Source organism: Pristiophorus japonicus, chromosome 1 (genome assembly GCF_044704955.1).
Source record: "Pristiophorus japonicus isolate sPriJap1 chromosome 1, sPriJap1.hap1, whole genome shotgun sequence".
NCBI classification, from domain to species: Eukaryota; Metazoa; Chordata; class Chondrichthyes; family Pristiophoridae; genus Pristiophorus; species Pristiophorus japonicus.
The window spans coordinates 103,244,360-103,271,551 of record NC_091977.1 but is presented as its reverse complement, the minus strand read 5'-3'; the positions used below and the strand labels follow the sequence as shown (position 1 = coordinate 103,271,551).

Genomic DNA, 27,192 nt, shown 5'->3' with positions numbered 1-27,192 from the left:
CTCAAAAGAAAAAACGTGTTATAATCTTCAAGCTAGTTAACTTCCTTGTGTTGTCAAATAATGTACTGTATACGTCTGGATTTCTAATTTCATTAGATTCTTCAGACTACATTCCCTAGCATCCATTGCAGTGGCTCAAACTGAACAAAGGAGAGCTCATATGGATCCATCTAAAGTTATGTTATGTCGAGATACCCAAATAGTATGTATACAATTTAGGGGGGGTGGGGAAATGGTACATTACTTTCATTGTTTTGTTTTAAATTGAAAGTTAGTTTAAAATGATCATGCTGTCTAACTACACAATAGTAAAGTCTGCTTTGCATCCTGAAAGTTAACGTGAAAATACAGACCATAATCAAGACTACACCCGGAGAATGTGTGAAATCTATGATCCAGTTGGAAAAGATGTAATGCAGTCTGTTGTACATTTTACTATTACTTATGATGAATCTGCTGTTCGCAACATTGCAGCAAAATTCTAAAAGAACAAAGTGTGTTAAAAAGACCAGCCTGAAGGCTCTGTGCCTCAATGCGAGGAGTGTTCGTAATAAGGTGGACGAATTAACTGCGCAGGCAACTATTAACGAATATGATATAATTGGGATTATGGAGACATGGCTCCAGGGTGACCGAGGTTGGGAACTCAACATTCAGGGGTACTCAACATTCAGAAAGGATAGACAGAAAGGAAAAGGAGGTGGGGTAGCATTGCTTGTTAAAGAGGAAATTAACGCAATAGTAAGGAAGGACATTAGCTTGGATGATGTAGAATCTGTATGGGTAGAGCTGCGGAATACCAAAGGGCAGAAAACGCGAGTGGGAGTTGTGCACAGACCACCAAACAGTAGTAGTGAGGTTGGGGACAGTATCAAACAAGAATTTAGGGATGCGTGCAATAAAGGTACAGCAGTTATCATGGACGACTTTAATCTACATATAGATTGGGCTAACCAAACTGGTAGCAATGCGGTGGAGGAGGATTTCCTGAACTGTATTAGGGATGGTTTTCTAGACCAATATGTCGAGGAACCAACTAGAGGGCTAGCCATCCTAGACTGGGTGATGTGTAATGAGAAAGGACTAATTAGCAATCTTGTGCGAGGCTCCTTGGGGAAGAGTGACCATAATATGGTAGAATTCTTTATTAAGATGGAGAGTGACACAGTTAATTCAGAGACTAGGAACCTGAACTTAAGGAAAGGTAACTTCGATGGTATGAGACGTGAATTGGCTAGAATAGACTGGCAAGTGATACTTAAAGGGTTGACAGTAGATAGGCAATGGCAAACATTTAAAGATCACATGGATGAACTTCAACAATTGTACATCCCTGTCTGGAGTAAAAATAAAACGGAGAAGGTGGCTCAACCGTGGCTAACAAGGGAAATTAAGGATAGTGTTAAATCCAAGGAAGAGGCATATAAATTGAGCAGAAAAAGCAGCAAACCTGAGGACTGGGAGAAATTTAGAATTCAGCAGAGGAGGACAAAGGGTCTAATTTAGGAGGAGGAAAATATAGTATGAGAGGAAGCTTGCTGGGAACATGAAAACTGACTGCAAAAACTTCTATAGATATGCGAAGAGAAAAAGATTAGTGAAGACAAAAGATTAGTGAAGTCCCTTGCAGTCAGATTCAGGTGAATTTATAATGGTGAACAAAGAAATGGCAGACCAATTGAACAAATACTTTGGTTCTGTCTTCACGAAGGAAGACACAAATAATCTTCCTGAAGTACTAGGGGACCGAGGGTCTAGTGAGAAGGAGGAACTGAAGGAAATCCTTATTAGTCAGGAAATTGTGTTAGGGAAATTGATGGGATTGAGGGCCAATAAATCCTCAGGGCCTGATAGTCTGCATCCCAGAGTACTTAAGGAAGTGGCCCTAGAAATAGTGGATGCATTGGTGATCATTTTCCAACAGTCTATCGACTGTGGATCAGTTCCTCTGGACTGGAGGGTAGCTAATGTAACACCACTTTTTAAAAAAGGAGGGAGAGAGAAAACGGGGAATTATAGACCGGTTAGCCTGACATCAAATGTTGGAATCAATTATTAAAGATGAAATAGCTGCGCATTTGGAAAGCAGTGACAGAATCGGTCCAAGTCAGCATGGATTTATGAAGGGGCAATCATACTTGACAAATCTTCTAGAATTTTTTGAGGATGTAATTAGTAGAGTGGACAAGGGAGAACCAGTGGATGTGGTGTATTTGGACTTTCAAAAGGCTTTTGACAAGGTCCCACACAAGAGATTGGTGGGCAAAATTAAAGCACATAGTATTGGGGGTAATGAATTGATGTGGATCGAGAACTGGTTGGCAGAGAGGCGGGATAAATGGGTCCTTTTCAGAATGGCAGGCAGTGACTAGTGGAGTGCCGCAGGGCTCAGTGCTGCGACCCCAGCTATTTACAATATACATCAATAATTTAGATGAAGGACTTGAATGTAATATCTCCACGTTTGCAGATGACACTAAACTGGGTGGCAGTGTGAGCTGTGAGCAGGATGCTAAGAGACTGCAGGGTGACTTGGACAGATTAGGTGAGTGGGCAAATGCATGGCAGATGCAGTATAATGTGGATAAATGTGAGGTTATCCACTTTGGTGCCAAAAACGTGAAGGCAGAATATTATCTGAATTGCGGCAGATTAGGAAAAGGGGAGGTGCAACGAGACCTGGGTGTCATGGTACATCAGTCATTGAAAGTTGATGTGCAGGTACAGCAGGCGGTGAAGAAGGCAAATGGCATGTTGGCCTTCATAGCTAGGGGATCTGAGTATAGGAGCACGGAGGTCTTACTGCAGTAGTACAGGGCCTTGGTGAGGCCTCACCTGGAATATTGTGTTCAGTTTTGGTCTCCTAATCTAAGGAAGGACGTTCTTGCTATTGAGGGAGTGCAGCGAATGTTCACCAGACTTATTCCCGGGATGGCAGGACTGACATATGAGGAGAGACTGGATTTACTGGGCCTGTATTCACTGGAGTTTAGAAGAATGAGAGGGGATCTAATAGAAACATATAAAATTCTGACGGGACTGGACAGGTTAGATGCAGGAAGAATGTTCCCGATGTTGGGAAAGTCCAGAACCAGGGGTCACAGTCTAAGGATAAGGGGTAAGCCATTTAGGTTTGAGCTGAGGAGAAACCTCTTCACTCAGAGAGTTGTTAACCTGTGGAATTCTCTGCCGCATAGAGTTGTTGGTGCCAGTTCGTTAGATATATTCAAGGGGGAGTTAGATATGGCCCTTACGACTAAAAGGATCAAGAGGTATGGTGAGAAAGCAGGAAAGGGGTACTGAGGTGAATGATCAGCCATGATCTTATTGAATGGTGGTGCAAGCTCGAAGGGCCGAATGGCCTACTCCTGCACCTATTTTCTATGTTTCTATGTAAGCAAAGCTAACAGACGAGTGTATCGATCCCTATTAATAGATTCATAAAAACAAATAGAATTTTAATTTTCTACGTTTAAGTGACTGCTGACTCGAAGATTTATGGAACATCTTGTGCCAACTAATCATCATGAGGAGGTTTCAGTGCATGATTCTGCTTCAGTAGGCTGGGGTGCTGGCTGGGGAGTGAATTTCAGTTGATGAGGACAGGCCTATCTTTTATATATTGGTAAAAAATATTAAAAACATTAATTCTCCTTTACCTATTTAATTAGTTGCTGGGTTACTAAAGAGCTATCTTGAGATACAACATTATTTGATGCAGTCCGTAAGTGAATACTGTAAGTCATAACAATTTATGCATTAAAATATTAATCTTTCATTGGAAAGGCCAGTACATTTTATATGTAAAGAAGGAACATTCAAGATCATGTAACAGGTTGTTAACAGCGTTTTCTTTTCTTTTCTTTAATAAGCCCACACATCATCTTCCTATCACAGTCTGTATTGTCTGGAAGCAACCATCTCTGTGGTGTGCGACTGTGCCATGAAATAGCTCACGCGTGGTTTGGACTGGCGATTGGTGCCCGTGATTGGACCGAAGAGTGGCTAAGTGAAGGCTTTGCTACTTATTTGGAGGATGTCTTTTGGGCAAATGCACAAAAGGTACATTTTTATTTTGCCTTGTTCTGTGGCATACTAGTATACAGTACTTATTGTGTTTGTCTGAAATTCAGCTTGATGCTATTGTGGTGGTGGTATTAAGAAATGTATTTAAAATTAATCAGTTCCTCTGCTGAAAGAGTGGGGTGAGTAGTTTCAGACAAACATATTGCAGCCAATAATCACTTCTTTAATCTTGTATGTAGCATTATTGAGATCTGAAGCAGACACAGTGCCTAATGCCAAGTGTGGGTTCCAACTCTGGGTTTCCAGTCCAGTAGCATAACCACTTATTTATGTAAAAACAGAAATTGCTGGCAATCTCAGCGGGTCAGACAGCATTTGTGGAGAGAAAAACAGAGTTAACGTTTCAGGTCGATGACCCTTCGTCAGAACTGGCGAATGTTCGAAAAGAATAGATTCTTAAGGAGCACTGAAAGGGGGAGGGGAAGAAAGAACAACAGGGAAGGTCTGTGATAGGGTGGAAGACAGGAGAGATTAGAGAGACAAAAGAGATGATGGGCCGACTTGAAATGGTAATAGTAGAAGTTAGAAAAAGGTTTGTCTAGATAGGGTGTGAATGGTGCAATAATTACCAGCTGCCATTAGAGACAAAGAGAAAAAAATTACATAAATCCGGTGGGGGAGAGAGAGGGAGCCAAATATGGGCAGAGGTTATGCGCTCAATTTTCCACAGTTATCTGCGCCGTTTTTTTGCCATGCGCCGCTTTTTTGGCGTAAATTAAAATCTCTAAGTTTCCCCAAAGTTTCTGCACCAGCGTAACCCCGTTAGTTACGATTTTTTTTAGGTTAGTATTTTTTTGTGTAACCTGATGTCTGCGCCAGTTTTTCACATTTAAGCAAGTTTGGCCAACTTACATTTTTCCGAGGACGGCATATGTGACCACTCCCAAAAAACCTTATGGGCACTTAAGAAAAACCAACGCTCATTAAAAAATCGGTGCAGAAAGACGCCATTGTATTTTGGCTAAGTTTTGGAGGGAGTCAAGAAGACAAAGAATATGCATCATGAAGCATAATTTTTTCAAAATCAAAAGGGAGAAAATGGAAGTCTAATGCAGTACTTTAATTTTTGATTTTTTTCAAAGTACCATGCCACCACTGAACGTCTCCTCACCGGGGTCGGAACATCGGCCGGCAGAGTTGCTCTCTCGCCCGGACACACGAGCTCGGGGTTCGGCTTCAAAAGAAGCCCGGGGGGGTGGGTGGAGGTGGGGGTGGACGCTGATCCCCTGTGTCTGGGCGAGGAAGCAATGCTACCGGCCAACCCTCAAGCCCGGTGAGGAAAGGTTCGGTGGTGGTGTGGTACTTCGAAAAAAATCAAAAATTAAAGATTGCATTAGACTTTGTTTCTTTATTGAATGCCTAGCTTCCCGTTCTAAGCAAGCCTATTGCGCATGCGCAGACCAGGGTGTGGTCCATACTAGGGCGTCGACCTTGGGGAGAGAGTGAGGAAAGAAAATGCAAGTGTTTTCTCTTGTTTTGAGCTTCTTGCAAAGCTACAATTAAATTATGGGGACAATATTGACAATGCCATACCACGTGCAAAGCTTCTGCATGATTGTGCTGCTGCGGAGAAGATTGATTAGACATCATCACATGAGGAACCTCGGAGCACGTAGGATGATAGGCAGGAGGCCTGACCCACATCGGGTATATTGAGACAGGCGTTCATACCTGCACCTCAGTGATGCAGACTGTGTGAGAAGGCTGCATTTCCGCAAAGAAGTTGTAACCGAGATCTATGAGTGAGTAAAAGCAGACCTGCACCCTAGAAGCGTCAAGAGGACTGCTTTTTCAGTTGAAGTGAAGGTTAGAGCTATACTTTCATTTTATGCATCTGGATCATTCCAGGCCACAACTGGGGATGTGAGCGCCATTTCTCAACATGCAACACATATCTGCATTTGGCAGGTGACTGCTGCACTATATGCCCAGAGGAATGACAACATAAAGTTCCCCTTGATCACCTAAGCAATCCATGATAGGGCTGTGGGCTTCTCCAGGATTGATGGCTTCCCAAAGGTACAGGGCTGCATTGTTTATACCCACATCGCCTTGCGAGCACCTTTGGAGGATTCTGAGATGTATAGGAACAGAAAAGGCTTTCACTCCGTGAATGTGCAGCTCATCTGTGCCGACATACATCGCATCATGGCAGTTGATGCGAGTGCTCCCAGCGTATCTTTGAACGTATGAGGCATGAATTGGCTAGGATAGATTGGTGAATGATACTTAAGGGGTTGACAGTGGATGGGCAATGGCAGACATTTAGAGACCGCATGGATGAACTACAATAATTGTACATCCCTGTGTGGTGTAAAAAAGAAAAAAGGGAAGGTGGCTCAACCATGGCTATCAAGGGAAACCAGGGATAGTATTAAAGCCAAGGAAGTGGCATACAAATTGGCCAGAAATAGCAGCGAACCCAGGGACTGGGAGAAATTTAGAACTCGGCAAAGGAGGACAAAGGGTTTGATTAGGGCAGGGAAAAGAGAGTATGAGAGGATGCTTGCAGGGAACATTAAGACGGACTGCAAAAGCTTCTATAGATATGTAAAGAGAAAAAGGTTAGTAAAGACAAACGTAGGTCCCCTGCAGTCAGAATCAAGGGAAGTCATAACGGAGAACAAAGAAATGGCAGACCAATTGAACAAGTACTTTGGTTCGGTATTCACTAAGGAGGACACAAACAATCTTCTGGATATAAAAGGGGTCAGAGGGTCTAGTAAGAAGGAGGAACTGAGGGAAATTGTGTTGGGGAAATTAATGGGATTAAAGGCCGATAAGTCCCCCCAGGGCCTGATGGTCTGCATCCCAGAGTACTTAAGGAGGTGGCCTTGTAAATAGCGGATGCATTGACAGTCATTTTCCAACATTCCATAGACTCTGGATCAGTTCCTATGGAGTGGAGGGTAGCCAATGTAACCCCACTTTTTAAAAAAGGAGGGAGAGAGGGAATTATAGACTAGTCAGCCTGACATCGGTAGTGGGTAAAATGATGGAATCAATTATTAAGGATGTCATAGCAGCGCATTTGGAAAGAGGTGACATGATAGGTCCAAGTCAGCATGGATTTGTGAAAGGGAAATCATGCTTGACAAATCTTCTGGAATTTTTTGAGGATGTTTCCAGTAGAGTGGATAAGAGAGAAGCAGTTGATGTGTATTTGCACTTTCAGAAGGCTTTCGACAAGGTCCCACACAAGAGATTAATGTTCAAAGTTAAAGCACATGGGATTGGGGGTAGTGTGCTGACGTGGATTGAGAACTGGTTGGCAGACAGGAAGCAAAGAGTAGGAGTAAATGGGTACTTTTCAGAATGGCAGGCAGTGACTAGTGGGGTACCGCAAGGTTCTGTGCTGGGGCCCCAGCTGTTTACATTGTACATTAATGATTTAGACGAGGGGATTAAATGTAGTATCTCCAAATTTGCGAATGACACTAAAGTTGAGTGGCAGTGTGAGCTGCGAGGAGGATGCTATGAGGCTGCAGAGTGACTTGGATAGGTTAGGTGAGTGGGCAAATGCATGGCAGATGAAGTATAATGTGGATAAATGTGAGGTTATCCACTTTGGTGGTAAAATCAGAGAGACAGACTATTTGAATGGTGACAGATTAGGAAAAGGGGAGATGCAATGAGACCTGGGTGTCATGGTACATCAGTCATTGAAGGTTGCATGCAGATACAGCAGGCGGTTAAGAAAGCAAATGGCATGTTGGCCTTCATAGCGAGGGGATTTGAGTACAGGGGCAGGGAGGTGTTGCTACAGTTGTACAGGGCCTTGGTGAGGCCACACCTGAAGTATTGTGTGTAGTTTTGGTCTCCTAACTTGAGGAAGGACATTCTTGCTATTGAGGGAGTGCAGCGAAGGTTCACCAGACTGATTCCCAGGATGGTGGGACTGACATATCAAGAAAGACTGGATCAACTGGGCTTGTATTCACTGGAGTTCAGAAGAATGAGAGGGGACCTCATAGAAACGTTTAAAATTCTGACGGGTTTAGACAGGTTAGATGCAGGAAGAATGTTCCCAATGTTGGGGAAGTCCAGAACCAGGGGTCACATTCTAAGGATAAGGGGTAAGCGATTTAGGACCGAGATGAGGAGAAACTTCTTCACCGAGTGGTGAACCTGTGGAATTCTCTACCACAGAAAGTTGTTAAGGCCAATTCACTAAATATATTCAAAAAGGAGTTAGATGTAATCCTTACTACTAGGGGGATCAAGGGGTATGGCGAGAAAGCATGAATGGAGTACTGAAGTTGTATGTTCAGCCATGAACTCATTGAATGGCGGTGCAGGCTCGAAGGGCCGAATGGCCTACTCCTGCACCTATTTTCTATGTTTCTATGCGTTCATCCTACACGAGAGTATTATATCTGCCATGTTTCAGCAGTAGCCAGAAGGGCAGAGCTAGCTGTTGGAAGACAAAGGGTACGACCTTGCCCCATGCGTAACCCAGATGGAAGCGGACCAGGAATACAACATGTCGCACATTGCGACGCGCAGCATAATAGCGAGGACCTTTGCCATCTTGAAGCAGCCTTTCTAATACCTTGACCATTCCGGAGGCTACTTGCAATACTCCACTGTGATTGTCGGTCAGTTCACTGTTGTCTGCTGCATGTTGCACAACTTAGCCATCATGAGGCAGCAGCAGCTGGTAGTAGAAAACACACCTGAGGTGAGAGTGGCTGATGCCAAGGAGGAGGAAGATGAAGCCATGCAACTATCTGAACCCAGAGCATGACGGCGGAGGAGGGCGGGCCATCGTGCCCCTTTAACGATTTCTCGAGCCTTGCGCCAGCAGGTCATCCATGAACGCTTTGCTGCCTGAAGGCTCAGCGGCAACTATTCCAAATGGACCATGTTTACTGTTTGGACCTGTTCTGTAATGTGTTGTGTTGATGGAACAAATAATGGAAATGATTCTTCTTTAGTTTGAAAAGTTGTGTTAATAATGGAACAAATAATGTAAATGATTAAGTTATAATTTAAAATATATTTTATTCAAAAGTTTAATACTTGTTTGTACTTAACTTTAATAAAATTATTCTTGTATCAAACTTTAAAGTTATCAGTTATGATGACTTACAAACTTTTAAACTTGTAAATTTACATCACTTACAAAAAATTTTTAGTTTGAGAACAGTTATAACAGTAACAACAATAATAATAACAACAACAGCAGCAAAGAAAGGCTGCACCCATTTCTCCTCCACCTTCTTCTAAGACCGCCTGCTGCGCTTCATCTTGGTGACTCCACCCCTGCCTGCAGGCGGTGGCGCAGCGTTTCTTAGGTTGGTACCAAGCTTATTCTTTCGAGCATCTCGTGAAATGCGCACTTCTTGATGGGGGACGTGTGCAGGCGGTAATGTGGACGGCTCGGCTTGGGCCTCTTCAGAGGCTGGCCTGGGGCTTGGAGTGGGAGTGGCAGTTGATTCTGTCAGTGGCCGCGGGAACTGGGTGTGTTCCCTTATTGTAGCAGCTAACTCCGACATTCCCTCCCTCGTGTACCCCAACAGTGTCTCAACTGCCTGCAACATTCCCTCCCTCATGTGCCCGGACAGTGTTCCCATTTCTCGTGAGAGTGTTGTTACATCTCCCGACAGTCCCGATACCTCATCACCACACCACTGATGGTGTCCAGGAGTGATCGCGTAAGGTCAGTGCTCATTGCCATCATCTGAATCACATCTGTTTGATCCTGCACCTCAGGAGAGCGCTGTCGAGCTCTCCTTCCCCTCCTCACCCTGGGTGTGGCTTGCTGCATCCCACTGGAACCTGCAGCCTCGGACTGTGGGAAACCATGGAATATTCCAACACTCGTACCACTCAGGAAAGGGGCTGGCACCTCAATGGGCAGCACCACCTCCAGAGTGAGTACAACAGTAGGGCTTCATCCTGCCCCTCCCCCACACCCCCATGTCTTTGGTCTGGAAGGTGGGATTGGAAGATGTTCTCCTCTTCAGGCTCGTCCGCGTCTGAATAATCTTCTGCATCGGCTTCAGCTCGTCAGGGTTGGCCTCAGGCTCTGCAAAATATAACAGAGCAGACAAATGGTTAGCAGCAGAGGAGGGGGCAGGGTGGCATGAGTAGGCTCACACAGCGCAGGCAGCAGGCTCATTTGAAGGACTATGAAGAATGATAGCACATTACATCAACTGAAGCGTAGCTGATGGAGACATCCCCATGAACTGAAGCATGGCTAGCCCGCGCAGTACTTAACTTTTAGCAAAGCCATAATGTGGAATTTGCAGGACTTACCCTCTCCCTCGACTGTGGGCCCAGCTTATGCAGTGGTGGTTGCTTTTCTCCAGGCAGGACCCATCAAAGCAGCGACCCTCTCTTCCAATGGTGTCAGTGGGTGCAGATTGGCCGGGCCGCCTCCTGTTCGAGTTCTTTCTCTTTTGTTGTGTACCACCTTCCTCTGCAAAGATGAAAATATAACTTTTTAGAGAGGGTGTCTTTCTGCTGGATGGGACATACAGATGGTCACATTTACAATTGCAATTCCAGTGAATAAATGAAAATACTAATTACACTAACTACTTGACCAAGGTCCTGACACTACTTTTTGAACTGGCCTCCAGACCGTGGGGTGGTCACCATTGCACAGTAAACTTCTGCAAGTTGGTTCCAGCATGTCTTCATTTCTTGTGAAACTTTTATGTGACCTTTGCTGGTGTCCAGCTCGTGCCATCTGGCCTCAATTACAGTAATTAGTGCCTCTACTCCTCTTGTGAGAAATTCTTGGTCCCTGAGCCACGTTGCTCCGATTTTTCCTTTGAGAATTAAAGTTCTCATACAGTTCTCACACACAACTGGCTCTTTAAAAATGGTTGATTGCAGACATGCTCGCCAATCGCAGTCACGTAAAAAACGTAATTTTTTTCCTGCGCATGTGCAGAAGGGAGGGCATCTTTTTTGGTGCAGACATTAGGCTCCACCCCTTGAAGCTAAAGGACAGGCTGCGTGGCGCCAATTTCAAAAATTAGAACGGGGAAACTTTCAAATTTTTTTTGGAGTAGTTGGGGCCAATTGGGGAAAATTGAGCCCATTGGTCTGAAATTGTTGAACTCGATGTTGAGTCCAGAAGGCTGTGAAGTGCCTAAACGAAAGATGAGGTGCTGTTCCTCGTGTTTGCATTGAGCTTCATTGGAATAGTGCAGGAGGCTGAGGACGGAGATGTCTGAGTGGGAATGGAGTGGAGAATTAAAGTGGCAGTTGACTGGACATTAAGGGTCATGCTTACGGACTGAACGGAGGTGTTCAGCAAAACGGTCACCCAATCTACGCTTGGTCTCCCCAATGTAAAGGAGACCACATCGTGAGCAGCGAATACAGTATACTATATTGAAAGAAGTACAAGTAAATCACTGTTTCACCTAGAAGGAGTATTTGGGGTCCTGGATAGTGGGACAGGAGGAGGTAAAAGGGAAGGTGTTGCATCTGCATCATTTATGTACCTGTTTGTGTGGTTGTGTGTTTGCCTGTGTGGCAGAGATTGTGAAGGGAAATATCACACAAAACTAAGAATAGTATTTGCTTTGAAGTTAAGGGAGATCTTCAAATTTACTTTCCCCTACTCCCAAGATGTTGCATGCAGAGATGTCCGGGGTGGCCTCTTCCAAGGGAGTCAAGAGGTTGCATTTCTTAGCCTTTTTCCAGTTTGTGTCTGTTCCATCTTGGAACTGTATATGTCCTTCCAACTCAAAATATCTTTGTGAACCAGTAAACTTTTCAGCCAATTTCCTATTGGGGTCACAGGCTTGAAGCGCAACATCGTCCAGATCACATTATAATGCATACCATGTATTGGGTGGTTAAAAAGCCTTAAACCTCAGCACCCCATTGTGTGGTAAACTGGAGCCTGATGCCCAAGATTGTGTTATCGGCCCCATAGGGGAAAGATTTCCTCTATGTGCTTTGTAATACTAAGTCATAAAGGGTCCAAGATGTTATTACATATTGTGCAAAGGAGATCTTCTCCCAATCTACTTATGCAGTTTTTTTTTACCGTTTACCATAAATCTGTGTCCTCTTATCAACCCTTCTGCCACTGGAAACAGTTTCTCCTTATTTACTCTATCAAAACCCTTAATAATTTTGAACACCTCTATTTAATCTCCCCTTAACCTTCTCTGCTCTAAGGAGAACAACTCCAGTTTAGTCTCTCCACGTAACTGAAGTCCCACATCCCTGTTATCATTTTTTTAATGTCTGTAATGAATGGATATAAAACTTCTTTAATGTCAGGAATGACTGCTATTTACAGTAAGTGGCACTAACATTCAGTTCAGTGATTTCATATTGATGATGTCTGAATTCAGAGTGTGGCGCTTAGATTTAGAGCACTTGCTCCTAACTGTTTCCCTTCTCAGTCCATTCTGACATGCTGATGCTGTCCTTTCCCTTTTTCCTTCCATATTAAACCACTTTTGTTCGGATCATCAGTCAGAGGCCTGTAGGATCGTGATAACAGTTAGATTTGGTTGAAATGCCAAAATAAAATGCTACAAGATTTGGAGTTTACATTTTCTTTGAAAAACTTTATAATGTTTGATAAATAAAAATAGTACTTTTTAGCATTTTGGTTACACCAGATATGAAATGGGAAATGGAGATTATAAAAAAGATTACATTTTAAAAACTATTTATTAGAAAAAGTAGTTACATTTTGTAAAATGAATGTCAAAGGAGGAACAGGATATAAGTCATTTTAAAATGAATTAAAGGGTGGATTCATCCTGTGGTCCGGCAAGAAATGTGCTATATTCAACTTGCTGCTCTGACTGCTGCTTATACCATCCTTGTATATTTGCCACTTGTGATTTAAAAGCTTTAAATCATGAAAGCTGTTCGTTTCATCAAATCCACTGCAGTAATTTCCCCCCAAATATAATTTAGTTTTGTAAGACAACTGAAATGTGCATATTATTTAGGTGTCTTTGTTACATGAGATAAGATCATTGCAATCCTTCAGGCCACATTGAGTTCAAAACATAGCATACTCTATATCTTATACCGCCATAGTAGTAGTAGTTTCTCCAAATTTTCTCTTGAATATGCATTCATCATCCACTTCTGCTGTCTGTCTGACCAATCCATTCCAAGTATTCAGCAATATCTGTGTGTAGTAGTTAAATCTAAACTATGTTTACCTTCCCATCTCTGAGCTTGATTGTGCCTATTGGTTGCAGAGTTTGTGGTTATGTTGAATAATTTATTAGGGTTTGGTTTATCTATAGACCTTACATTGTCAAAACTTTGAGGTCTTTCATGAGTTGCTTTTTCTCCAGTGTACACATTTCCATCTTCCTTAATCACTTCTTGTAGTTTATGTGCCGAATCTCTTGTATTAGTTTAGCTACCCTCGTCTGTACCCTCTCCAAAGCTAGGATGATAGTAGTACGGTGACCAGAATTGTGCACAGTATTTCAGGTGTTGCTGAATCAGTGCTCTGTATGCCTCACGATTGTTCCCTGGGGCTAGTGTTCAATTCCTCTGGTTATATAGCCCATACACTTGTTTGCTGTTGCACATTGGCTAATAGTTTCAACAAGCTATCCACCAGCACCCTAGATCCTTCTACTGTGTTGTTATATAATTTGCTACTGTACATCTTATACTTACACTGCTTATTGCCTTTCTCAGACATGTTGCCATTTTCCATATTAAACAACAACTGCCACTTGTCAGCCCAATCTTTCCAAATTGTTCTGTATTTGGTCCACTTGTTCCCTGATATTTACAGCTCTCCCACTTTACAAACATTTTGCACAATGTAAAGAATAATAGTCATCACACTGACTGCTGAGCTCCTTCACTAATTACCTACTCTATCCTTATGCAGCTCCGTGTACTCTTATCCTTGCTGCCTCTGATTGAGCCAGTTTCTGATCCATTCCAGAAGTTCACCTCATTTTGAAATCTTCTGACCTTGTGTTTGAATCACCTCTGCTGCACTGTATCAAAAGCTTTGCTAATACATAAACATTATTTCTGCTGAGATCCATTATTCAGTAGGTCGATATTCAACATGACAAAGTCCCCAATAGGTTTGTCAGATGTGACCACCCTCTACCAAAGCTGTGCTGACTCGCTCTTAATTAGGGACCTGTAAAATTGGTGCTTATTGATTTCCACTCATAAATTTACTATTTCTTTTTGGATTGTGAATCTCTACAAACCAATTTCTTACTGAATTTCAGAATGCCTCCCAACTCGCAAAATTTTATACCCATCAAAAATTAGGTTCAGATATGTACGCACATTATAATCATAATGTCAGGACATAGGTTGAAGCATCATAATCATTTATACGAGTATACCACGATCAAAATGGATACGCTGCATACAATGATCACAATAGCACATTTATGAAAAAGTAATTTTAGTATCAACTATTTCTTATTTGGTTGTTGGGGGCCAATCATCTCATCCCGAAGACATTGCTGCAGCTGTTCCTCTGTGCAGCATCCTGGGCCCAACTATCTTCAGCTGTTTCATCAATGAATACAAGAAATAGGAGCCGGGGTAGGCTCTTCGGCTCTTCGAACCTGCTCTACCATTCAATAAGATCAAGGCTGATCTTCTACTTCAACTCCATCTTCCCACACTATCCCCATATCCCTTGATTCCCTTAATATCCAAAAATCTATCGATCTCTGTCTTGGATATACTCAGCGACTAAACATCCACAGCCCTCTGAGGTGGAGAATTCCAAAGATTCGCATCCGTTTGAGTGAAGAAATTTCTCTTCATCTCAGTTCTTGGGAACGGTAGCTTAGAAACATAGAAAATAGGTACAGGAGTAGGCCATTCGGCCCTTCGAGCCTGCACTGCCATTCAATGAGTTCATGGCTGAACATGCAACTTCAGTACCCCATTCCTGCTTTCTCGCCATACCCCTTGATCCCCCTAGTAGTAAGGACTACATCTAACTCCATTTTGAATATATTTAGTGAATTGGCCTCAACAACTTCCTGTGGTAGAGAATTCCACAGGTTCACCACTCTCTGGGTGAAGAAGTTTCTCCTCATCTCAGTCCTAAATGGCTTACTCCTTATCCTTAGACTGTGACCCCTGGTTCTAGACTTCCCCAACATTAGGAACATTCTTCCTGCATCTAACCTGTCTAAACCCGTCAGAATTTTAAACGTTTCTATGAGAACCCCTCTCATTCTTCTGAACTCCAGTGAATACAAGCCCAGTTGATCCAGTCTTTCTTGATATGTCAGTCCCGCCATCCCGGGAATCAGTCTGGTGAACCTTCGCTGCACTCCCTCAATAACAAGAATGTCCTTCCTCAAGATAGGAGACCAAAACTGTACACAATACTCCAGCTGTGGCCTCACCAAGGCCCTATACATGCCATTTGCTTTCTTAACCGCCTGCTGTACCTGCATGCCAACCTTCAATGACTGATGTACCATGACACCCAGGTCTCGTTGCACCTCCACTTTTCCTAATCTGTCACCATTCAGATAATAGTCTGTCTCTCTGTTTTTACCACCAAAGTGGATAACCTCACATTTATCCACATTATACTTCATCTGCCACACATTTGCCCACTCACCTAACCTATCCAAGTCACTTTGCAGCCTCATAGTATCCTCCTCGCAGCTCATACTGCCACCCAACTTAGTGTCATCCGCAAATTTGGAGATACTACATTTAATCCCCTCGTCCAAATCATTAATGTACAATGTAAACAGCTGGGGCCCCAGCACAGAACCTTGCGGTACCCCACCAGTCACTGCCTGCCATTCTGAAAAGTACCCATTTACTCCTACTCTTTCCTTCCTGTCTGCCAACCAGTTCTCAATCCACGTCAGCACACACTACCTCCAATCCCAAGTGCTTTAACTTTTCACATTAATCTCTTGTGTGGGACCTTGTCGAAAGCCTTCTGAAAGTCCAAATACACCACATCAACTGGTTCCCCCTTGTCCACTCTACTGGAAACATCCTCAAAAGATTCCAGAAGATTTGTCAAGCATGATTTCCCTTTCACAAATCCATGCTGACTTGGACCTATCATGTCACTTCTTTCCAAATGCGCTGCTATATGGCATCCTTAATAAATTGATTCCATCATTTTACCCACTATTGAGGTCAGGCTGACCGGTCTATAATTCCCTGTTTTGTCTTCCTCCTTTTTTAAAAAGTGGGGTTACATTGGCTACCCTCCACTCAATAGGAACTGATCAAGATTCTATGGAATGTTGGAAAATGACTGTTAATGCATCCGCTATTTCTAAGGCCACCTCCTTAAGTACTCTGGGATGCAGTCCATCAAGCCCTGGGGATTTATCGGCCTTCAATCCCATCAATTTCCCCAACACAATTTCCCGACCTATAAGGATTTCCCTCAGTTCCTCCTTCTTACTAGACCCTCTGATCCCTTTTATATCCGGAAGGTTGTTTGTGTCCTCCTTAGTGAATACCGAACCAAAGTACTTGTTCAATTGGTCTGCCATGTCTTTGTTCCCAGTTATGACTTCCCCTGATTCTGACTGCAGGGGACCTACGTTTGTCTTTACTAACCTTTTTCTCTTTACATATCGATAGAAGCTTTTGTACTCCGTCTTAATGTTCCCTGCAAGCTTCCTCTTGTAGTCTATTTTCCCTGCCCTAATCAAACCCTTTGACCTCCTCTGCTGAGTTCTAAATTTCTCCCAGTCCCCGGGTTCGCTGCTATTTCTGGCCAATTTGTATGCCACTTTCTTGGCTTTAATACTATCCCTAATTTCCCTTGATAGCCACGGTTGAGCCACCTTCCCTTTTTTATTTTTACGCCAGACAGGGATGTACAATTGTTGTAGTTCATCCATGCGGTCTCTAAATGTCTGCCATTGCCCATCCACTGTCAACCCCTTAAGTATCATTCGCCAATCTATCCTAGCCAATTCACGCCTCATACCTTCAAAGTTACCTTTCTTCAAGTTCTGGACCATGGTCTCTGAATTAACTGTTTCATTCTCCATCCTAATGTAGAATTCCACCATATTATGGTCACTCTTCCCCAAGGGGCCTCGCATAACGAGATTGCTAATTAATCCTCTCTCATTACACAACACCCAGTCTAAGATGGCCTCCCCCCTAGTTGGTTCCTCGACATATTGGTCCAGAAAACCATCCCTTATGCCCTCCAGGAAATCCTCCTCCACCGTATTGTTTCCAGTTTGGTTAGCCCAATCTATATGCATATTAAAGTCACCCATGATAACTGCTGCACCTTTATTACATGCACCCCTAATTTCCTGTTTGATGCCCTCTCCAACATCACTACTACTGTTTGGAGGTCTGTACACAACTTCCACTAGCGCTTTCTGCCCCTTGGTATTCTGTAGCTCCACCCATATAGATTCCACATCATCCAAGCTAATGTTTTTCCTTACAATTGCATTAATTTCCACTTTAACCACTCCACCCTGCCTCCTTTTCCTTTCTGTCTATCTTTCCTAAATGTTGAATACCCTTGGATGTTGAGTTCCCAGCCTTGGTCACCCTGGAGCCATGTCTCCGTGATCCCAACCACATCGTATCCGTTAACTGCTATCTGCACAGTTAATTCGTCCACCTTATTCCACATACTCCTTGCATTGAGGCACAGAGCCTTCAGGCTTGTCTTATTAACACATTTAGACCCTTTAGAATTTGTCTGCAAAGTGGCCCTTTTTGTTTTTTGCCTTGGGTTTCTCTGCCCTCCACTTTTACTCATCTCCTTTCTGTCTTTTGCTTCTGTCTCAATTTTGTTTCCCTCTGTCTCCCTGCATTGGTTCCCATTCCCCTACCATATTAGTTTAACCCCTCCCCAACAGCACTCGCAAACACTCCTCCTAGGACATTGGTTCCGGTCCTGCCTAGGTGTAGACCGTCCGGTTTTTACTGGTCCCACCTCCCCCAGAACCGGTTCCAATGCCCCAGGAATTTGAATCCCACCCTGCTGCACCACTGCTCAAGCCACGCATTTATCTGAGCTATCCTACAATTCCTATTCTGACTAGCACGTGGCACTGGTAGCAATCCCGAGATTACTACTTTTGAGGTCCTACTTTTTAATTTAACTTCTAGCTCCTTAAATTCGTATCATAGGATCTCATCCCGTTTTTTTACCTATATCGTTGATACCAATGTGCACCACGACAACTGGCTGTTCACCCTCCCTTTTCAGAATGTCCTGCACCTGCTCCGAGACATCCTTGACCCTTGCACCAGGGAGGCAACATACCATCCTGGAGCCTCGGTTGCGGCCACAGAAACACCTATCTATTCCCCTTACAATTGAATCCCCTATCACTATCGCTCTCCCACTCTTTTTCCTGCCCTCCTGTGCAGCAGAGCCACACACGGTGCCATGAACTTGGCTGCTGCTGCTCTCCCTTGATGAGTCATCCCCTCAACAGTACCCAAAGCGGTGTATCTGTTTTGCAGGGGGACCCCTGCACTACCTTCCTTCCACTGCTCTTCCTGTTGGTCACCCATTCCCTATCTGGCTGCGTAACACTTACCTGCGGTAAGACCAACTCACTAAACGTGCTATTCACGTCATTCTCAGCATCGTGGATGCTCCAGAGTGAATCCACCCGCAGCTCCAGTGCCGCAATGCGGTCTGTCAGGAGCTGCAGCCAGATACACATCCCGCATATGTAGTTGTTAGGGACACTGGAAGCATCCCTGACTTCCCACATCGTACAGGAGGAGCATAACATGTGTCCGAGCTCTCCTGCCATGACTTAACCCTTAGATTAACTTAATTTGGCAACAACAATGCTAAAGTTTATCTACTGATAAAGAAAAGAAAAAGAAAAACTACTCACCAGTGATTTACCCCCTTGGCTGTGACGTCACCTTTCGATTTCTTTCTACTTTTTGCTTTCTCTCCCTGCTGCAGCTGCACCAGTTGGCCTCTTGTAGGCCTCAGTGATCTCCTGCTTGCCTCCCGACTCGACGCTGCTGCTCCCCGAACTGACGGGCCTCTTGTAGCCCTCAGCGATCTCCCGCTCCGCCTCCCAACTCGACACTGCTGCTCCCTGGACTGACGGGCCTCTTGTAGGTGATTAACAGAAGAACCAAAGGTGACATGAGGAAAAACGTTTTTACGCAGCAAGTGGTTAGAATTTGGTATGCACTGCCTAAAAGACTGGTGGAGGCAGACTCAATCGTAGCTTTCAAAAGGGAATTGGATAAGTTCCTGAAGGAAAAGAATTTGCAGGGCTATGGGTTTAAAAAATATTCTGCTTTTCTATTTTTCCTACCAAAGTGGATAACTTCACATTTCTCCACATTATGGGCCCAAGTTTCCACACGATAAAAAACGGGCGCCCCTCCGAGCTGGGCGCCTGTTTTTCGCGCCTAAAACGGCGCCTTAAAAAAAAATTGCGATTCTGGAGCGTTCTGCAGCTCCTTGTCTGCCTGGCGCGGCGCCCAGGGGGGCGGAGCCTACACTCACGCCAATTTTGTAAGTGGGAGGGTGCGGGTACTATTTAAATTAGTTTTCTTCCTGCCGGCAACGCTGCGCGTGCGCGTTGGAGCGTTCGCGCATGCTCAGTGTGAAAAAAACATTGGTACTCGGCCATTTTTGTAGTTCTTTGTAGCTGTTTAATTTTTTTTACATTTTTTAATAAAAGCACATTGCCATCAGCACTTGCAGCCTTCTTACTGTCTCCTCCCCCGTCCCCCGCGGGAAGAACGGGCGCCTCCCCCCCCCCCCCCCGCGGGAAAGAACAGGCGCCTCCTACCCCCCCCCCCCCAGCGGGAAGAACGGGCGCCTCCCCCCCCCCCCCCCCCACCCACGGGAAAGAACGTGCGCCTCAGGCTGACTGCAGAGTTCTCCGTGCCTGAAGCACTTTCACACAGGTAGGAAGATGGTTTATTTAATCTTTTCTTTGCTTATAAATGTTTATTCAGGTTGGATTTATTTGTATAATATTTGTAGAAGTATAAATAAGGATTTATTGTAGAATTTAATGAGTTCCCTTCCCCCCCCCCCCCCCCCCCCCCCCACCTCGTTCTGGACGCCTAATTTGTAACCTGCGCCTGATTTTTTAATGTGTAGAACAGGTTTTTTCAGTTCTACAAAAATCTTCACTTGCTCCATTCTACTTTAGTTTGGAGTACGTTTTCACTGTGGAAACTTTCAAATCAGGCGTCAGTGGCCGGACACGCCCCCTTTTGAAGAAAAAATTCTGTTCCAAAGTAGAACTGCAGAAAAAAAAATGTGGAGAATTGCGATTTCTAAGATAGTCCGTTCTCCACCAGTTGCTCCTAAAAATCAGGCGCAAATCATGTGGAAACTTGGGCCCACTATTCCATCTGCCCCATTTTTGCCCACTCTCAACCTGTCTATATCTCCTTGCAGCCTCGTTGCACACTCCTCACAATTTACTTTCCCATCTAGCTTTGTATTGTCAACAAACTTGGATAAATTCTACTTGGTCCCCTCATCTAAGTAATTGATATAGATTGTAAATAGCTGAGGCCTAAGCATTGATCCCACTAGTTTCAGCCGCTTATTTCTATTCTCTGTTTTCTGTTTGGTAACCGATCCTCCATCCATGCTAATATATGACCCCAAATTTCATGTGCCCTAATGTGGTGTAATAACTTTTTGTGTGGCACCTTATCGAATGTTTTCTGAAAATCCAAATACATTACATGCACTGGTTCCCCTCATCTATTCTGCGAGTCATCACCTCAAAAAACAGTATTAGATTTTTCAAACAAGATTTCCCTTTCATAATTCTGTGTCGACTTTGCCTAATCATATTATGATTTTCTAAGTGCTCTGTTTCCAAGTCCCTAATAATAGATTCTAACCTTTTCCCAACTACTGATGTCAGGCTAACTGGTTTATAGTTCCCTATTTTCTTTCTCTCTCCTTCCTTGAATAGCGGGTTACATTTGTTACCTTCCAATCCATGGGAACCGTTCCAGAATCTAGGGATTTCTGGATTTGTTTAATGTCTCTGCCATTTCCTTATTCCCCATTATAATTTCTCATGTATTTGCCTCTAAGGGACCTACATTCACTTTCGCTAATCTCTTCCTTTTTACATACCTGTAGAAGCTTTTCCAATCTGTTTTTATGTCTCTCCCCAGTTTATTCTCATTCTATTTTCTCTCTGTCTATCAAGTTCTTGGTCCTCCTTTGCTGAATTCTAAAATCCTCCCAATCCTCAGGCTTACTACTCTTTTCAACCATATTATAAACCTCTTCCTTTAATCTCATACCATCTTTAACGTCTCTTGTTAGCCACGATGAATTTTTAAAATGTTTGCCATTGCTTATCTACCATCATATCTTTTAATCTAATTTCCTAACCTACGTTACCATCTTATTTATAATTTTTAACATTTTTAATATCTGCACGTCGTTCTCTGAAAATTCAGCTCTTGTACAGGTTGAACCTCCTTTATCCTGGACCTGGCCTGTGTCGAATAAGGGATTTTGACGATGATGGGAGGTCAGCGGCCCGAGGTTGGTTGGGGGGTGGGGGGGCGGGGGCAAGGAGGTCGGCGCCCCAGGCAGGCCCAAAGTGTCAGTGGGCCATTGAAGGGCCGCGAAGGAAGTGTCGGTGGGCCTCAGTGGGTCGCGTGTCGGCACGGCCCAAAAGTAGGGGTAGAGGTTGGCCGCGTTCTGCGCATGTGCCCCCGGCCGTCGGGATCATGACGGATGAGGGGTGGTGCCGGATAAAGGAGTCCTGGATCAGGGAGGTCCAACCTGTCTTGTAGAGGTAGCCTGTAACGTCCTTACTCTACAGTATGAAACCACACGAGGCACATTCTGAGGGCAAGGTCACTCTGTGACAACTCTTTATTCACAGGACTCCAAAACGAAGACCCTGCGTGGGACCATCTTTTTATACCTGTGTGATCAGATAAGGAGTGTCTCCCACAAGTTCACCCTTTGTGGTCAAGGTGTGCATCTAGGTTGAGTGTATACAGTAATACGGTGGTGTTACATTGTGGTTACATGACATCACCTCCCCCCCCCCCCCCCCCCAAAGTCTTATTGGGTTCATAGGTTTAGTCTTTCAGGTGGTCTACGCTCCCTCGTGGAGCGCCGCAGTTGGGGCTCTGGTTGTTGGACACTGACGTGAGTGTCTGTCACCTGTGGTGATGCCGGCCTGTCCGGGCTGACTGCAGGGACTGTGCATTCTTCTGATTGCTCTTGTTGCTCGTTCACTGGCGGTGTTGTGAGCTCCATCTCATGGTCTTCTTCAGGTTCCTCCGTGTCGATGCTGAACCTTTTTTTTTTACTTGGTCCAGAGGCTTACGGCATATCTGACCATTGTTGAATTTTACCACGATGACCCTATTCCCCTCTGTTAATTACAGTGCCCACAAGCCATTTAGGCCCCATGGCGTGATTGAGGACGAATACAGGATAATTTATTTCTATACATCTCCCCCTCGAATTATGGTCATGGTACTCGTTTTGTGACTTGCGCTTGCCCTCAACTATGTCGGTCAGGACTGGGTGAATGAGGGACAACTGAGTTTTGAGTGTCCATTTCATTAGTAGCTCTGCGGGCGGGGCCCCCGTGAGCGAGTGCGGTCGGGATCTATAGGCCAGCAAGAGACGCGATAGGCGGCATTGTAGGCAGGGTCCTTGAATCCTGAGCATACCTTGCTTAATGATTTGGACCGCACGTTCCGCCTGGCCATTGGAGGCTGGCTTGAATGGCGCAGTCCTGACATGGTTGATGCCATTGCCCGACATAAATTCGTAGCTTGTGAAATATGGGCCATTATCACTAACCAGGATTTCTGGCAAGCCATGGGTTGCAAAGATCGCACGTAGGCTTTCCACGGTGGTGGATGACGTGCATGAATTCAGAATGATGCACTCGATCCATTTCGAGTACGCATCTACTACAATAAGGAACATCTTACCCATGAACGGGCCCGTGTAGTCAACATGAATGCGTAACCATGGCTTAGTGGGCCAGGGTCACGGGCTGAGCGGGGCCTCCCTGGGGGCATTACCCAGCTGGGCACACGTCGTGCACCTGCGAACCGAGTGTTCCAGGTCTGAATCAATTCCAGGCCACCAAACGCGTGACCATGCAATGGCCTTCATCAGCACAATGCCTGGGTGCTCGCTGTGGAGTTCCCTGATGAATGCCTCCCTGTCCTTCTGGGGCATAACCACCCGGCTGCCCCATAGTAGGCAGTCGGCTTGGATGGAGAGCTCATCCATCTCTCTGTGGAATGGTCTGATGATCTCAGGGCATGCTCCGTGTGTGGGCATCCAAACCCCAGTCAGGACACATTTCTTAATCAGGGATAGGAGGGGATCTCTGTCCAGATTTTGATCTGGCGGGCTGTGATGGGGGAGCCTGCACTGTCAAAGTCATCGACAGCCATGACCATCTCGGCGCTTTGCTCCGCTGCTCCCTTCGTTGTGGCCAGTGGAAGCCTGCTGAGCGCGTCAGCGCAATTTTCAGTGCCGGGCCGGTGCCGGATGGAGTAGTCATAAGCAGCCAGCGTGAGAGCCCATCGCTGTATGTGAGCTGATGCATTGGCATTGATAGCCTTGCTGTCTGACAACAGGGATGTTAATGGCTTGTGGTCCGTCTCTAATTCAAGCTTCCTACCAAAGAGGTACTGATGCAGTTTTTTTACACCATAGACACATGCAAGCGCTTCCTTCTCGACCATCCCATATCCCTGTTCTGCTTGAGAGAGCGACCTGGAGGCATAAGCCACAGGTTGTAGTTGACCCTCAGCATTGCGCTGCTGCAACACGCACCCAACCCCATAGGACGATGCATCACATGTCAACCAATTTTTTACAGGGGTCGTACAGGGTCAACAACTTGTTTGAACAAAGTAGGTTCGCGCCCGATCAAAAGCCCGTTCCTGACAGTCCCCCCAAAACCAATCGCAACCCTTACGCAGGAGCACGTGTAGTGGCTCCAACAACGTGCTCAAGTTCGGCAGAAAGTTCCCGAAATAGTTCAACAGTCCCAGGAATGAACGCAACTCCAATGTGTTGCAGGGCCTAGGTGCTCGTCGAATCGTCTCTGTTTTGGATTTGGTGGGCCGAATCCCATTTGCAGCAACCCTCCTGCCTAGAAACTCAACCTCAGGAACTAAGAACACACATTTAGGCTTCTTGAGTCGCAAGCCTACCCAGTCCAGTCGGCGTAGCATCTCCTCCAGGTTGTGGAGGTGTTCCTCGGTGTCTCGACCCATGATGAGGATGTCGTCCTGGAATACGATCGTTCCAGGAATGGATTTAAGCAGGCTTTCCATGTTTCTTTGAAATATCGCGGCCGCTGATCGAATGCCAAATGGGCACCTGTTATAAACGAACAGTCCCTTGTGCGTGGTGATGGTGGTCAGTAGTTTAGATTCGGCGGCCAGTTCCTGGGTCATATAGGCTGAAGTGAGGTCCAACTTGGTGAACAGCTTGCCGCCTGCCAGCGTGGCGAAGAGGTCCTCTGCTCTTGGGTGCGGGTATTGATCTTGTAGGGACATCCGATTGATGGTGGCCTTGTAGTCGCCACAGATCCTGACAGAGCCATCCGCTTTTAGGACGGGAACGATGGGGCTCGCCCAGTCGCTGAATTCAACAGGCGAGATGATGCCCTTTCTCAACAGCCGGTCCAATTCGCTCTCGATCTTTTCCCGCATCAGTGCACCGCTCTGGCTTTGTGGTGCACTGGCCCGGCGTCCAGGGCGATGTGTATCACTACTTTAGTGCCTTTGAAAGTCCCGACGCCAGGTTGGAATAGTGAATCGAATTGTTGTAGGACTTGTGAGCACGAACTTCGCTCCATAGATGACATTGCGTGAACATCCCCCCATTTCCAGTTCATCTCGGCTAACCAGCTCCTCCCCAACAGTGCGGGACCATTGCCCGGGACAATCCAGAGCGGCAGCCGATTCACTAACCCATTGTGTGTGACAGCCAATATTGCACTGCCTAGCACCGGAATTATTTATTTCGTGTAAGTCCGTAATTGTGTCTCAATACGTGCTAATTTGGGTCTACTGGCTTTAAGTGGCCATAGCTTCTCAAATTGCTGAACGCCAATGAGTGACTGGCTGGCCCCAGTGTCCAGCTCCATGCGTACTGGGATACCGTTTAATAAAACCCTCATCATCATTGATGAACTGGTGTTTTGGTGTATGAACTGTGAATATTCGCCACATGGACCCGCTGAACCTCGACTTCCATCAATTTGCCCCAAAAGTCATCCTGCCTCAAAGAACCCTCTTCTGGTCCATGCACCTCATATATTAGTCTGGTTGCAGACTTCCTGCACATTCGAGCTAAGTGGCCACTGAGATTGCAGTTTCTGCAGACAAACTGTTAAAATCTGCAAGATCTAGCTGAGTGTTTTTCCCCCACACCTCCAGCATGAGTTAAAGTTTCCATTGTTGGGAACAAAGGGACTATGACCAGGCATTCTGCGCTGACTGTCCCTTTGACTGCTCTTAAGTATCCTATTAGTGGTGTCAATGGCCCCATCCCGGGCCGCATTGTCCACTGTGATGGTGTGAATGTCAGTTCAGCCTGCCATTGTCTCTGTTGAAGTCTTACTCTGGGGTCTATTGCTGCCTGGGGAATGTCGGACTGCCCCTGCCTGCGGGGCTCTGAGTCGCATTGATGATGTTGACTCCCTGATCCATCGCTGCGTTAGAGGCAGAATTGCGCGCATATATTATTTTCGTCTCTCCCTCCCCCGCCATGAAAGTTTGAGCTATCAACGCCGCCGCTTCCAAGGTCAAATCCTTGGTCTCAATTAATTTGCGGAAAATTCCCGCATGACCGATGCCCTCGATAAAGAAGTCCCTTAGCATTTTCCCCCTGCAGGCGTCTGTGAACTTAGAGGCTGGCCAAACGCCAGAGGGCCACTACGAAGTCCGGTATGTTCTGTCCTTCACGACGTCGGTGGGTGTAGAATCTGTGTTGGGCCATGTGTATGCTATTCGCCATTTGAGGTGCTCCCCGATCAATTTGCTAAGTTCTTCAAAAGTTTTGTCCGTCGGCTTTTCGGTTGCTAGTAAGTCCTTCATGAGCGCGTGAGTCTTTGGTCCGCAGCTGGTCAAAAGATGAGCCCTTCGCTTGTCGGCCGCTGCATCCCCCAGCCATTCTTTTGTAACGAAGCTTTGCTGAAGCCTCTCGACAAAATCGTCCCAGTCTTCCCCAACACAGTACCATTCCTCTGTGCTACCGGTGGCCATTCTTGTGGGTCGTGAATTCCCGTTTCTCGTCACCAATGTAAAGTCCTGACTCTACAGCATGAAACCACACGAGGCACATTCTGGGGACAAGGTCACTCTCTGACCTAAGCTTTTTGCATTGCTTTTTATATTCCCCACTGTCTTGATTTTCACTTTTTATTGCAGCTCACTTGGACAGTTTCTGAACTTTCTTAACCTTGCTCTCTTAAAATTTCTGCTCTTTGATCTACTTGGGCTTTTCCTCTTATTCCCTGAATTTTTTCATTGTTACCCACACCAGTTTCCCTCTTCCCCTGTTAAAATTCTTTCCCAGTGGAATATTTTTACTTTGTATTCTCTAATGTGTATTTGAAGATATTCTATTTATCATCTGTGTGTTTCAGTCCAGCTTGCTTAGGTCTCTCCCCATAGGGGAGACAAGTTCAAACCAGAAAAGCTATTTTTCACAGAGTAACTAATTAATGAAACAGAATCCCAGACAGAGAAGTGGAGACAAAAACCCTGTAAGCAGGAGCTCCCCTGCTAAACAGCTCCTCGGCAGCTTTCCACTCTCAACCTCCCCCCTCCCACTGTCTGAACTCCCAAGCCCCAGCCCTAGCCCTAATAGACCCAAATAGGGGATTTTAAACACTGAAATTCCCACTCTAAGCCCAACCCCGCGAATCCCAAAGTTCGGGCCGACCTAAGGCCTCCCGCCACACCACACATCGGCGACTCGACACGACCTGAGCCTGCGGGCTGGACTTCCTGCGGTGACCCAATGCGACCTGGGCCTCCCGGCTGGACCTCCTGCGGCGACTCGGCGCGACCTGGGCCTCCTGGCTGGAACTCCTGCGGCGGCTGGACCTGGCTACAGGGCCTTCACCTCCCCCCCCCACCGCCCCCCATCTGGACCGCTCC

The 27,192-nt window shown here is 45.5% G+C and overlaps 1 protein-coding gene across 1 annotated transcript in view; it reads left to right on the top strand.

Moving 5' to 3' along the window:
• Positions 1 to 27,192, top strand: part of aopep (aminopeptidase O (putative)) — a 473,316-nt gene that overhangs the window by 186,600 nt on the left and 259,524 nt on the right. Inside the window, exon 6 of the mRNA XM_070882030.1 lies at positions 3,873 to 4,062. Within this exon, the coding sequence (XP_070738131.1) occupies positions 3,873 to 4,062 (190 nt within the window). The remainder of the gene's footprint in view (positions 1 to 3,872; positions 4,063 to 27,192) is intronic.